Source organism: Neophocaena asiaeorientalis, unplaced genomic scaffold, assembly GCF_003031525.2.
Source record: "Neophocaena asiaeorientalis asiaeorientalis breed wild unplaced genomic scaffold, Neophocaena_asiaeorientalis_V1.1 scaffold293, whole genome shotgun sequence".
Classification (NCBI taxonomy): Eukaryota; Metazoa; Chordata; class Mammalia; order Artiodactyla; family Phocoenidae; genus Neophocaena; species Neophocaena asiaeorientalis.
The window spans coordinates 3440226-3452982 of NW_020173920.1; the positions used below are offsets into that span (position 1 = coordinate 3440226).

General features: G+C 49.5%; 2 protein-coding genes across 4 annotated transcripts in view; one reads left to right on the top strand and one right to left on the bottom strand.

Annotated features, from left to right (window-relative positions):
* Positions 1-8652, bottom strand: part of APOD (apolipoprotein D) — an 85366-nt gene extending 76714 nt beyond the window's left edge. Inside the window, exon 1 of one of the 3 annotated variants that reach the window (XM_024752087.1) lies at positions 8593-8652. The gene's annotated coding sequence lies outside the window, so the exon portion shown is untranslated. Of the gene's footprint in view, positions 1-3528; positions 3610-8592 lie in introns of those variants that run through there. The other 2 variants (XM_024752085.1, XM_024752086.1) reach the window with 2 other exon arrangements.
* Positions 3654-12757, top strand: part of BDH1 (3-hydroxybutyrate dehydrogenase 1) — a 34056-nt gene continuing 24952 nt past the window's right edge. The window contains 3 exon segments of the mRNA XM_024752104.1: positions 3654-3857; positions 9291-9388; positions 9866-9992. Of these exon segments, the coding sequence (XP_024607872.1) occupies positions 3799-3857; positions 9291-9388; positions 9866-9992 (284 nt within the window). The 5' untranslated portion in view covers positions 3654-3798.

Sequence of the window (12757 nt, forward strand, 5' to 3'; positions counted from 1 at the left end):
AGGGGAGGGCTGGGGCCTAGTAAGATGAATGATTAGTCTGAGCTGGGATTCAAGAAGGGTGTGAGCTAGGAGGCAATTAGGAGCTGATAGAGGGACAGGAGCAAACACTGTGGCTCTCTGGACAGGGGTCTGTTTCAAGGGGGAATCCAGACTAAGCCAATGGTTAATCCAAAAGAGGCATCTCAACCCACCTTTCAAGGTCCTTCTCAGCAAACCTTTCCCAAGTTTGCTAATGAGTAATCCATTAGGAGGGGGATCTTTTGAGGGGGCTTCATTCTGAGAGTCTTTCAGGATGCTACCTTTCTACGGATCCTGTCCTGAAGCCTCACCAGAACTCCCACTACACTTACAAGTCCCTCTTTTAGAAGACTTACAGGGCTTCTAAGGATTCATTTAGCTTATGTACATGTCTCATTTCCCTTCTTGAAGGCTGGGACAAAGGGCTCTTTCCTCCCAAACCTAGCTTAGTAATTTGCAACAGCATCCTCTTAGTATTGAAATGAGATGAAGTGTGTGTGCTAGGTGCCAAAGACCCTGGCCTGAGACCTTGTATCTGGACAGAGGAACTGCTTTTACAGCAGGGGCAAGGGGGAAAGGGAGGGCAAAAAAGAGACGTATTCTGGGCACATGCTGTGTTGGGAGTGACCCGGGTCCCACCCTGTCTCTGCTTCCATATTCAACCCCAGAGCTGAAAGTTTCTCGTTTCAAGGTCAGCAAACAGGACCTACCTTGGAAGGAGGGAAAATGTTTAAGGTAAGGCCAAGAATGGCTTTGTCCAATGCTAACCTAGACCCAGCCCTTCAGCTGGCCCTGTCTCCTGGGAGTCTCTGATACTTCCTGCCTGCCTCTGAGAGTTTATTAATGATGCCCTAAAGGGCAGGGCAGCAGGGCAATTAAAAGAGCAACAGCTCAAACAGAACAAATGGATTCCTCATTAGCAGACTTGGGAAAGGTCTGCTGAGAATGACCCCGAAAGTTGGGCTGAGATGCCTCTTTGGGGTTTTTTTGGGTCTTCTTTGTGTGTGTGTGTTTTTAAATTTATTTTATTCACGTATAGTTGATTTACAATGTTAATTTCTACTGTTTAGCAAAGTGTTTCAGTTGTACATATATATACATTCTTTTTCATATTCTTTTCCATTATGGTTTATCACAGAATATTGAATATAGTTCCCTGTTGAGATGACTCTTTTGGATTAACCATTGGCTTAGTCTGGGTTCCCCCCTCACCCCAAAACAAACTCTGAACAAGAACTTGTTCAGAGTGCATCCTACCTTCATGATACAGGTAGTTTATTTTGGGAACGAATCCCGAGGAACAGGAGTGGAGGAGATGGAAGAGTCAAACAGTCAAGGCAGGAAAGAGAAAGGCGATCCAAGGGTGCATTATTGAGCTGATCAAGTTGGGCACTACTGTGGGCAGCCAGGGGTCTATCTTAGGTGCTGTACAAAACGTACCTTGGAACTGCCCACTGGAAGAACGAAAAGAGTGGCATAGTTCTCCACCAGCTCCTGTCTGCCTTGGTCAAACGTTGTCCTAGGACGTGTTAATTCCTTTGCACTTCCAAATTTATGCATGTGTCAAAATGGGCTTCGGCTTCCTGTAGGGGGCCCAGGCTACAGTGACAGAAAAGCCCCGAGTGGGGAAGATACCAGGTACAGCTGAGGCAAGGTGCTCTCAGGTTTCACCTGTATGCAGCTGGTTGCCAGAGCAAAACTGGAATAAAAAGTGGGGCTGGGAAGGTGTGAGGTCAGCCACAGGTGGAGTCGGATATAACCGTAGACAGATCAACTGTCCTGTCCTTGTCTTTCATGAATAGAACTTTATTTCCATTAATTCTCAGTCCAAAGTCAGGATCTATGGTTCTCCTAGTGGAAATATTAACTCTTCCTTTAGTTAACTGCTTTTCTAGCAATGCATAACCCTCAAAGTGTAACCTGGTGACCCAATATAAGGATTTATGTTATGGCTATGGCATGCTGTAACAGTGACTATTCTGAAACACAGCGCTGATGCAAGCTTGAGTCGGTCTGTGAAATGGGTACAGAGAACCAAGTGCATCCTACCTTCATGATTCTCCTGGTCTTCAAAGCTCTACATGCCAGGAGCCAGAGATAAGGAAGATACAGCCTCAGCCCTCAAGAAGCTCATGTAACGGAGCTGACAGGTTTCTTTAAAGCCCCACCAGGCCTTTCCTTCCTTCCTGTTTTCATCTGCCTGGTCCCTTTCCAATCAGCCCTTCTCTATAATTTGACCTAAACATAGCTCTGCCACTAATTTTCCCTGATAGGTTCCTTCTCCTCAGCCGGTTTCTCATCCTGGAAACTTGGCAGGGGAGCCTGATCCGTGACAGATTGGCCTCCGATGTTCCGTTGTTGAAACTCTGGGAAGCTGTGCTATTCTTAAATTATTTTTTAAAATCGTAGGAAGAAAATTTTAAATAAATTTCATCTGACCAAAAGACAAATTTAAAAACAAACCAACAAACCAACCCACCCCAATAAGCTCCAAAGACAGCAAGTAGGCGTAGGACCTGGAAAGGCGCCTCAACCTCACCAGGTTTTCTCACTTCCTGGAGCGGCACCTCCACCTCCCTACCCGCAACCCGCGGGGTGATCCCGCTCGTTCCAGAACCAGGATGGCGGTGGAGGAGATCAAAATGGGCGGCAGTGGGTTAATCCCGGGCCGGGCGCCTAGCGAATAGGAATACCCTCTGCAGGAGGAGGGCCAGGCCTGACGCCGCAAGGCGAAGGAGGCGGCGCAGAGGCTCCCCGCCCCTGCGCGCCCGCCGTCGGGCTCCGCCCCGCGCAGCCCTACGGAGCAAAGCCCCTGTGCGCAGGCGCACCCCGGCAGCTGAGGCTGGAGGCCGCAGGAGTGGGAGCCAGTAAGGCGCTTTGAGAAGGAAACGGCGGTAGCGCCCGGTGGTACAAGAGGCGAGCGCGGGTACCTGCGAACGCACCAGCTGAGCCCTCGGCAGCTGGAGACCCCGCGCCAGTTTGGTTTGGGGTAAGAGGAGGGGTCCGCATCTCTGAAGCTCGGGCGTGATGAGCCGGCGCCCCTAAACCGGCGTGATGCTCGGTTTGGTTTGGACTTGCGCTGCCCTTTACTTGGGTCGCGGGGATGCGAGTGGAAAAGCGGGCACCAAGTCCTGTAGGCTGGGTCCTGCGGCCGCGGCCGAAGTAACGGTGTAAAGATGGACTGATCCCGCCCAGAGCCTTCTCAACCCCAGGTTATCCTTATCCTCCGCCCTCCCAGGCCTTCCGTCCGTGCTCTGGGAGCCCAGCCTGACGTTTGTTATTCAGAAAATGTGCTTGTCAGGGGGAGGCCTAGGTTGAACACGCGCCCCCGAGTCTCCCAGGTGAAACCCTCGACACTTATCCTTCTCTGCCGCCGCATTTTACAGAAGACGAGCCCAGCCCCGAGAAGGGAAGAAACTGGCCCAAGGTCACATCGTAGTCAGAGGCAGAGCCAGGACCGAAGCCAGTAGCCCTGCCTTCTAGCCTGAGATCTAGGCACTGCTCCCTTACCGCATCTCTCTGGGTGTTCCCGCATCCCTCGTCCTCCTGCCGCGTCCTCCACGAGGCTCTGTTTTCGGGGACTTGGTTGGGGGGGGAGGGGGAGTGCTTCCTCCCCTCATGCTGCGCCCTCGGGAAGGATGCTGGACATTATTCAGGCCGCCTGTCCAGTTTCCTTGAGCACGAGCTGAGCCGGCTGTTAACTGGAGGACCGCAGAGGCCGCAGGACCGGGGGAGGAGGAGGACCGAGCAAGTTGGAGGCGCCGCGGGAGCAGGCCGGAGATGCTGGGTTGGTGGTGGGCCCGCGGCCGGGGAAGGCCCGGAACCTCTACCGCTCACAGGTGCGGGAACAGCTCAACTTGGTCTGGGCTGTGCGGTCTCAGCCAATGGGAGCGTGGCTCGGGCCGAGCCCCCTCGGCTCCCAGCCTCTGGTCAGCCGGAAGGGGCTGCGGCCCTGCGATTGGCCCGGACGCGGGGCTGCCGGCGCGCTTGGCGAGTTGGCGCCGGCGAGTCTCTGGCGTCCCCCGTCTCTGACAGGGCGTCCCGGTCAGAGACAGGGACCCGGGCGGTCTGCGCCCTGCTGGGGGAGGGTTTGGAGCCGCGCAGGACGTGGAGCTCATTTGAGCTCTGCGTGGTGTTTTCCAACCAGTCTGCCAAAATCTGCCCAGAGTCATCTGATACAAAGTCCCCGTCTAACCCTGCCAGGGGTTACAGAGGCACACGTTTCGTTACGGTGGGCTTCCGGCTGCCAGGATCCTTTATGATGCATCAAATATCCTAGCACTTTCTACCAGAGCGTTGCAGCCCGGCCGTGCCCAGGGCATATACCCGTGGCGGGCGAGGAAGCTGAACTTTGAAATGAGTGTAGCTCGCATAGTCTCTCAGTACACATTTACAGAGTGGCTGCTTCCTGTCAGACACCAGAGTAGTCAGTTTGGATGAGCCGGAGGTCAATGAAACAATCCAGGTTGAGACTGGTGGTCAGATGGCGGAACAGGGTGCTGTGAATGGTTATAAGCAGAAATACCTCTAATACCACCCGGCCTAGGTTAAGTGCTATTTTAGAGGCCCATAAGGAAGCAGTGAAAATGCAAATATGGAGCGCGGCGTCTTAACCACTGACCTGCTAGGGAAGTCCCGCAACAAGAGATTGATTTTTGATTTAGGGGATCAGGAAAGCTTTCTAGAAGGAGGTTATTTGAATCAGTTAGGGCTTAGTGGATGAAGGAGACCTCAGATTTGGTATGGGATGAGCAAGGCACAAAAATTGGAAAGTACAGGGCTTATTGAGTGATGGTGGCAAATGGTATAATGAGTAGATGAGAGAAGTATAGTTGGAGATATGACTTGGAGGGGCCCGCTGAGGACCAGGATGCTGGGCTTGTACGCTCTGATTTGAAATGTGGTAAGTGCTTATGAATAGGATGGCTCCTTAAACTGTCAGTTGTACTAATGTCATTTTTTTACATCTGCATGAAAAATGTTGGAAATATCTTTGATTCTTCCTTCTTTCATAGCCTACATTTAATTGGTCAGTATATCACAGTGGGCTTTACCTTCAAAACACAGCCAGACTCTGACCACGTCTAATTAGCTCCATGGTTTCCACCGGGACTGGCAGCCCTTTTATATATGTCCAGGGAGTACCTCTTCACATTTTGCTCGAGTTCTGCAGTACACAACCTGCATGGCTGTACATTATGGTCCTGGGTTACTGCCATAGCTTCTAAATGGTCTCCCTGCTTCTGCCCTTGTCCATCCTCAGTCTAATCTTAACCCAGTGAGGGTTATCATTTTAAAATATAAGCCTGATACGGTATTCCTCTGCTGAAAACTCTCTTAAGTTATTCAAATATTATGTGCCTCCTGTGTACAGGTCTGACGTGAATTTGGTAGGCAAGCCCTGTTCTCCTAGGGATGGAATGCCTGCTTAACCTGGTGGTTGTAATTATGGCCATTTTGATAGCTCTGGTAACACTTTCTCTTGGGGAAGGACAGATGTTTCCTTGACAGAAGTGGAGAGGGAGAGGCTCCTGTTCCTGTTATCATTATGAGGTCTACAGTGTGGCATTCTCAGAATATCAGGCAAGCTTAAGAATTAATGATAATGATCTGCAGAAAGAACCTGCTTTCAGTGTGTTTTCACCAATATTGTTTTGGCTGCAACTAACAGAAACAATAAACATGCTTAAATCAACACAGAGAATAAAGACATCACATGCCTTACAGAGCTGAAGACAGGAGGGCAGCTGGGTCTCAGGAGCAGGAGGCTCTGTTGTTGTTTTTTTCTCTCTTCACTTCCATCTCTGCTTCTTTCTACATGTGTGCCTGACTCCTTTCTGTCTTTGCAGATTGGCTTTCTCCATCTCTCTCTCTGGCTTCAGGTTCAAGTATCGCATAGCTGCCCACCCCCCTCCCCCCAACTCCAGCAACCAGATCACATGTCTCTGCCCCACAGAGGCTGCTTTGCATTCTTTCACAGTGCCAGGGGACAGAATGATGGATTCATCTGGGGTCAGGTGTCTCTCCGTGACCCACTCTTCCATGGCCAGAGGGTGGGGGGGAGGGTCTCACTGTACAACTACAGCTGCAGAGGCCAAATCCTGTGGGCAACAGGCAAGTCTGAAAGGGACAGGGATCAGCTGAGCAAGACAGACACCCGAAAGATGGCAACTGCTGAGTGTGGTGTGTTCTCTGAAGAGAAATGGCCATCACCTAAGTCTAGTCTGGTGGCTAGTGTCTGTCAGACTAATCCAAGTGTCTGCATTAGGTTTGCCTTCGCTGAACTGGGCTATAAAGTTAAATCCTTGGCTTTTATTGAAGGTCCCTGTTAGAGGCAGCTATATAAAAGTCACTTCTGCATTTACGATAAAATAGTAGTGGGAACGTCACCTACAATATCATTTGGTGTTCCTGTATAATGTCTTTAGACTTTCATTTCAGAATAGTTAATCTCTCTAAGGGATAATAGGCATCTTATTTGAATAAGGATTTAAAACTTGTCAGGTTTCCTTTTTGCATGGCCTCGAGGAAGCCTCCAATAACTGTAGTTAACACGTATAGCTGAGCTGAGCTGAGCTGGAACGTCTAGGCAAGATTATGCTAAGTGATCAGAAGGGAAATAGCCAAAGGATAATAGACATCTATTTGGTAAGAGATCTCAAACTCTAATGCCCACAATGTCCAGGCAGTTAACAGAGGTGGTGGGTAGGCTTGAGATAGTAAGTGACAACTTTTTGCTATTGAGTTCAAGCATAACATAGCTGCCTCGTTACGTTGCCTTTTAAAACACTAGGCAGGCCAAACAAAATAGCCAAGTAGAGTATGCTGGAAACTGGCTGCCAGTTGTCAGACCTTGGAGTCTCTCACACAGGTTACGGGCTTTGAGCGCCTCAGTGTGGCGTCCCTACACAGGATGGTTCTTAGCTTAAACCCAGCTCACCCTCCCCAGTGAAACAGGACCTCCCTCTCCCACTTGGTAGTACCAAGGCCTTTCCAGACTTCATGTCCAGAAACTTGAATTCTCTTTCCTGCCTAAGTCCTGCCTCCTGAATTCCTATTTGCTGCTGATGCCCTGCCTCTTCTGAGGATGTCAGTACTGGGAGTGTTTGCCACTTGCTGGGGAGACCTTGACCCTGACCCACAGGAATGCAGCCAGCTGTGTCTTCTGCAAGATAGTCCTGTCAGAATGCAGCAAGTGAGCCCAGCATCAAGACAAGGATGCACACAGGTTTTTTTTTTCTTTTGGAGAGGGGGTGCTTTCCGCGGGCTACATGTGGGTTTTGCATTGACAATGGAAAGGAGGTGCCCTTGAGAGCAGACCTAAGTGTTCTTAGAATTAGAAAAGTTTCTCCCAGATTCCAGAATAATACATGAACATCTTGATTTTGCGACAGTATCATATAAATTTGGTCACCCTGGAGCAGCTAATTGAATCCAAAGCTAAAGAGGTGGTTCCCGCCCTCACAGGGGCTCTGCCTGTCCCCTTGCAGCGCCCGCCTCCCACGGCCATTTCTGTTTCCAAACCAAAAGGCAACCGAGTGGCATTTCAAGTTTGAGAAACTAATGTTTACAGAGACTAAAGCCCAGCACAAGACATTAAGATGACAAACAGCCCTGAAGAGTACAGGAATTCCACTGCCTATAGCATTGTGTTTGGGGTGAAAATAGCAACATATTTAAGGAATGTAAAAAAGTAGTAGAAGAAAAAGATATCTAAAATTCTAGCATTTTGTATATGAGAGATTACATTGTGAATAGTGCATTAGTAAAGGGGCTGAGTTTTCATGCAATTTAAGCTATTTTGACGCCAGTGCTTTTAGATATTGCTGACTCAAAAGAAAATAAAATTAAAAGCAGCTCTCTGTTTGGAGAGACATTGAGGCAAACACTGAGGCATTCTGTGCCACAAGCATTGAGCAGAAGGGATGGAAAGCGCTTGAATTACAGACGACTGGATTTTAAATCACCCAGTGGTGGTGACCTCAGACTCCAGTCCTGGAGGGAGGAGACAGAGATGTCTGTGCTCAGCCAGCCAGTCAGTACTTGGGAGGGGTGCGGGGCACCCACAGCATGGGCCTGTGCCTTCCATGAAGGGCCAGTCTTTGTGTGGGGATGGGGGTGAGGTTCGAGCACACAGCTCACCCCACTCAGCAGGGACTCACTGAGTGCCTCCTTTGTGTCAGGTTCTTCCAGGCATGGGGGATTCAGTGGTGACTAAGATGGACAAGGTGCCTGGCCTCACTGAGCTTATGATCTAGAAGGGGGAGATAAATAAAGAAACAAGGGAATCTTGGATTGAAGGGCAATCTTATGGAGAGCAACCCCTGTGTGTTGCATGGGGGGTTGGGCAGCCACTCTGAAGTCAGAAGGGTCCGAAGGACTCAGCCCTCTATAGAGAGGAAAGGCAAGGTCCACGGCCCTGAGGCGAGAAAGAGCTCCGTGTATGTTCAGAAGGTCAGCGTGGCTACAGAGCAGTGAGCACAGGGGAGGGGGTACCGGATAGGAAGGGAGGCAGAGGCCAGCTCCAAAAAGGCATGGAGAGGAGGCTTTTAGTCAAGGGAGTCACGTACGTACCTGACTGGTGTTGGAAAGACCTTTCTGGCTGCAGTGCTGAGACTGGGACGTGGCGAGTCGGGGCCGGAGCGGGAGCCAGAGCCTACTGCACAGTCCAGGAAGGATCACGCAAGACAAAAGAGCCCTATTTGTTTTCCTCTCCTGAAGATTAAACAGATGAAACACCGCCACCTACCTTCTGCAGTAAATACTGTGGTTGTTAGCTAGTTAGTGAACTTATCACAGACTCACTGGTGCAGGTGACAGGTGATCAGATTAGGGACCGCAGCAAAATGGCAGGGGAGGAGCTGCCTCTCAGGCAGAACCTTGTTACTGTTAAGGGCAGTAGAACAAACCACAGGCAGGTGTGCAAAGAGAGACTAGGACTGCTCCCCAGGAAAAGAGCAACAGCTCCCAGGGCTGGGATTGCCTTGCTCAGCTCCCTCCCTACCTCCCTTTCCTTCCCTTAGGCCAGGAGGGATCACTAGAGGGGAATTAACCAGAACAGGAGGACAACTAATGCACACACCCATCTACAACTCATGATGCGAAGCTAGGCACTGTGCTGAGTAGCCTTACTGACACATGGCCTTGCTGCAACAAGTTTGATTTAATGTGGAAAGGGAGTGGTAGGGTGGTGGGAGAGACAGTGTGTGTGTGTGTGTGTGTGTGTGTGTGTGTGTTAATTTAGGTTGATTAGAGTGTGTCTCATTTTGTAGGTTCAGTCTCCATGCTATGATGATTACTGATGAATTCAGCCCCAGAGCTGGACCCTGTGCATGGTGGGGTGGAGAAAGGTGGAGAGCTGAATCAAAAGGTACCTGGCCCAGGGCTGAAAAAGCTGCCTGGAGGCATGTGGGCGAATTGAGATGGATGTTTTGCTGGATATGGGGAACACTGAGAATGGGACTCATGGAGCTGGAATCCCTGAGGGGCTGGGACCCTGGATGCCCCAGTGGTTGCTGCACAGCCTAGTTTGAGGGTCACTGGTCACTTGTGCTACACCCTCCTCATGCTACAAACGCGTGATGACTCACCCAGGGTTACCCTATGAGTTGGTGGCACAGCTGGAACCAGAACCCAGGTTTCTAGATGTCCCAGCCTCCTGACTCTTTTCATCACATGAGGCTGTAGCTTGAGAGGAGGGTGGCAGGCGGGGACTGCCTGGTGCCTTGACTGAACCTGGGTCAAACAGAGCCTACTTTAACTTTCACAACCTGAAAGGAAAATGGCCCCTTCTGCCTAAACTCCTGAAGGCAGCAACGCGATGCTGAGGACACATTTTGTGTTTCAGAACCCACCCGGAGGAGCCTGGCCATTCTGCCTCTCGTGGCCACTGTGCTGACTGCCCGCTTCTCCAGACCCCTGTCACAGCCCCTGAGGAAAACCCTGAATTTCTCTGATAGAGTAAATGGAACAAGGTAAGAAAATGAAGGGTGGAGGTGACCTTGAGGGTTACACTTTCTGGGCAAAGCAGAGCTCTTCACACATAATAAGGCTTGACTCTCAAAGGTGTCCCTCAATACCCGCTGTCCACCAGCAAAGGACACTCAGAGGTGTTGTCGGAAGACAGAGACCTTCCCATGTCACACAAGGCACCGAAGAATATCTTTCATCAGATTTTTGTTTTAAACTTTTTATTTTGAAGTAACTCTACACTTATACAAAAGTTGTAAAAATAGTACAAAAGTTTCCCGTAACCCCTTCGCCTAAATTCCCCAAGTGTTAACATCTTACAAAACCATAGTGCAGTTATCCAAACCAGGAAATTACCACTGATATAATACTATTAACTAATCTGCAGACTTGATTCAAATTTCACCAGATGGCCCACGAATGGACATTTTCCTAGTCCAGGATACAAACCGGGGTTCCCAGTACATTTAGTTGTCATGTCTCCTTACTCTCTTCCTGTCAGGGGCAGTTCCTCAGTCCTGTTGTTCATGACCTTAATACCTTGGAAGAATGTCTCTCAGTGTGGGCTGTGGGATGTCCTCGTGTTTAGATTCAGGTTTGTGTGTTTGGAAGAAACCCACTCAGGTGAGGTGGTGCCCTTCTTAGTGCATCACATCAGGAGGCACAGATCTCATTACTTTAATCACCTGGTTAATGGCTCTTTTAAAATCTCGCACATGAAACTATAGTTAACTAAAATGTCGTGAGACTTCACTGAACTGGGTGGTTTAGAGAAAGCATTAAGTACAAAGTAAACAAGCAGCTCTTCTTCTTTTTTTTTTGCTGTACGCGGGCCTCTCACCATTGTGGCCTCTCCCGTTGCGGAGCACAGGCTCCGGACGAGCAGGCTCAGCGGCCATGGCTCACGGGCCCAGCCGCTCCGCGGCATGTGGGATCTTCCCGGACCGGGGCACGAACTCGCGTCCCCCGCATCGGCGGGCGGACTCCCAACCACTGCGCCACCAGGGAAGCCCAGCTCTTCTTCTTTGAGAGCTTCTGGAAATTGCCTTTTCCAAGGGAATTTAGTGTGCTCTGCTACCTCATTTTCTTCTTTTGCAGCTAGAGCAAGGAAAAACATAATGCCCTTTCTTTCATATTTGAGAGGAGTGAAATCAAGTGGCAGGTTAAATTCAAAGACCCAGCAGCTAGAAAATTGATGGTTATTTTCTGTGCCAATAAATATATCTAGAAGAACATGCATTGAGATTTTTAGCAGCATTTGCTTAAAAGCATTTCCATAGGATACAGAAGCTTGGTTGGAGGTGAGGCTTCAACTGCTGGAGGACATCATATAAGAAGAGTTGATATCCCATCAAAGAGGGAATGGAGCTTGATTCTGTTAAAGGGCTTTTGAAAGAAGATTTGCTGTAATTTTTTTTCAGAGAATGACTCACAGAAATGATAAAATCTGTCTCAAAAATGGCTTTCAGAGATTTCTGGAGATTTTCTTATGGAGGAGAAAATAATCCCAAAGGAAGTTTAAATACTTTTACAAAGATTTTATCCTCAAATTAAAGGGAGTGATACAACCATTCTGTACCCATACAAACATTCTTTTTTTCACTTTAGTACAGTATTCAATAAATCACATGAAATATTCAATGCTTTATTATTTTAAAAAATTAAAGGGAAGTAAGGCATTAGTCAAGCTTCTGGCTCATTTGAAGGGAAAGAAAGGCTATCCCAGAAGACTCTGAGTCTTCTGGAAGGATTGTAGAAATCACCTGGTTAGGCTGAGGGGTTGGGCACAGGGTGGTCAGGGGCAGAGCTGAGTCAGAGTGCATTAGCTGTCCTCCAGGAAAAGTTGTCGGCAGAGGTCAGGGAGGGAGACCCAGATGTGTGAGGTGGAAGGAATGGTGGGTGATCACTGTGCCTGGATCAGACAGGAGGTCTTTGGGTGGCCCGATCATTTTGCTTGAATCTCAGTTGGAAGGGGCCTCATGCTCCAGTCCCCACCTGTGGGTGATCCTTTGATCTCATCCTTAACAAGTGACCTTATAGCCTCTATTTGAATATCTCTGGCCATGAGGTAGTCAGTACCTCTCACAGCAGACCTGTCTTTGGACAGTGCTATTATAAAGTCCTTCTTCATACTGGGCACAAATCTTTCCTCTGTAAATGCCACCCCCTGTTCTTGGGTCTGCCTTCTGTATTCATACTGAACAAGTTAATCTCTTATCCCTGGGGATACTGTGCCATCCTAATACCCCTGACTTCTCTTATTGCATCTGCATGTTTTTTTCATTGCTCATCTCCCATGGTTTTCCCACTCAGCATCCAGGTTTCCCACCTGTATGATGCCCATTTGGTCTGAGCTCTTTCTTGAGATGTGGTGCCCCAAACAGAACACTCCCCTCCCCTCCCCTCCCCTACATGGCTCAGAGCAGCAGTCACCCGGTACACAGCACCTGTCCAGATGAAACCTCCCCAGAAGTGGCTGGATGCGGTCCCTGCCCTGACAACCTGCTCTGCTTCCTGGCTCTATACAGCCCTCAGATTTTGGATTTCTCAAGGCTCTGGCTCCGCCCAGGACACTACTTCCCGGATTCTGGTTACACACACCAGTTGGCTCAGCCCCAGTGCTCAGCTCTGCCTGCCCAGGCATGGCGTGTAATACTCCAGGGCAGCCTGACCTGGGCAGAATGGAGAGTGGCCCTTGCCTCCCTATTCCTGTCCAGCCTAGGCTCACATAGCTTCTTTTGGCGGCCACATCACTTGTGATTCGTAGTTG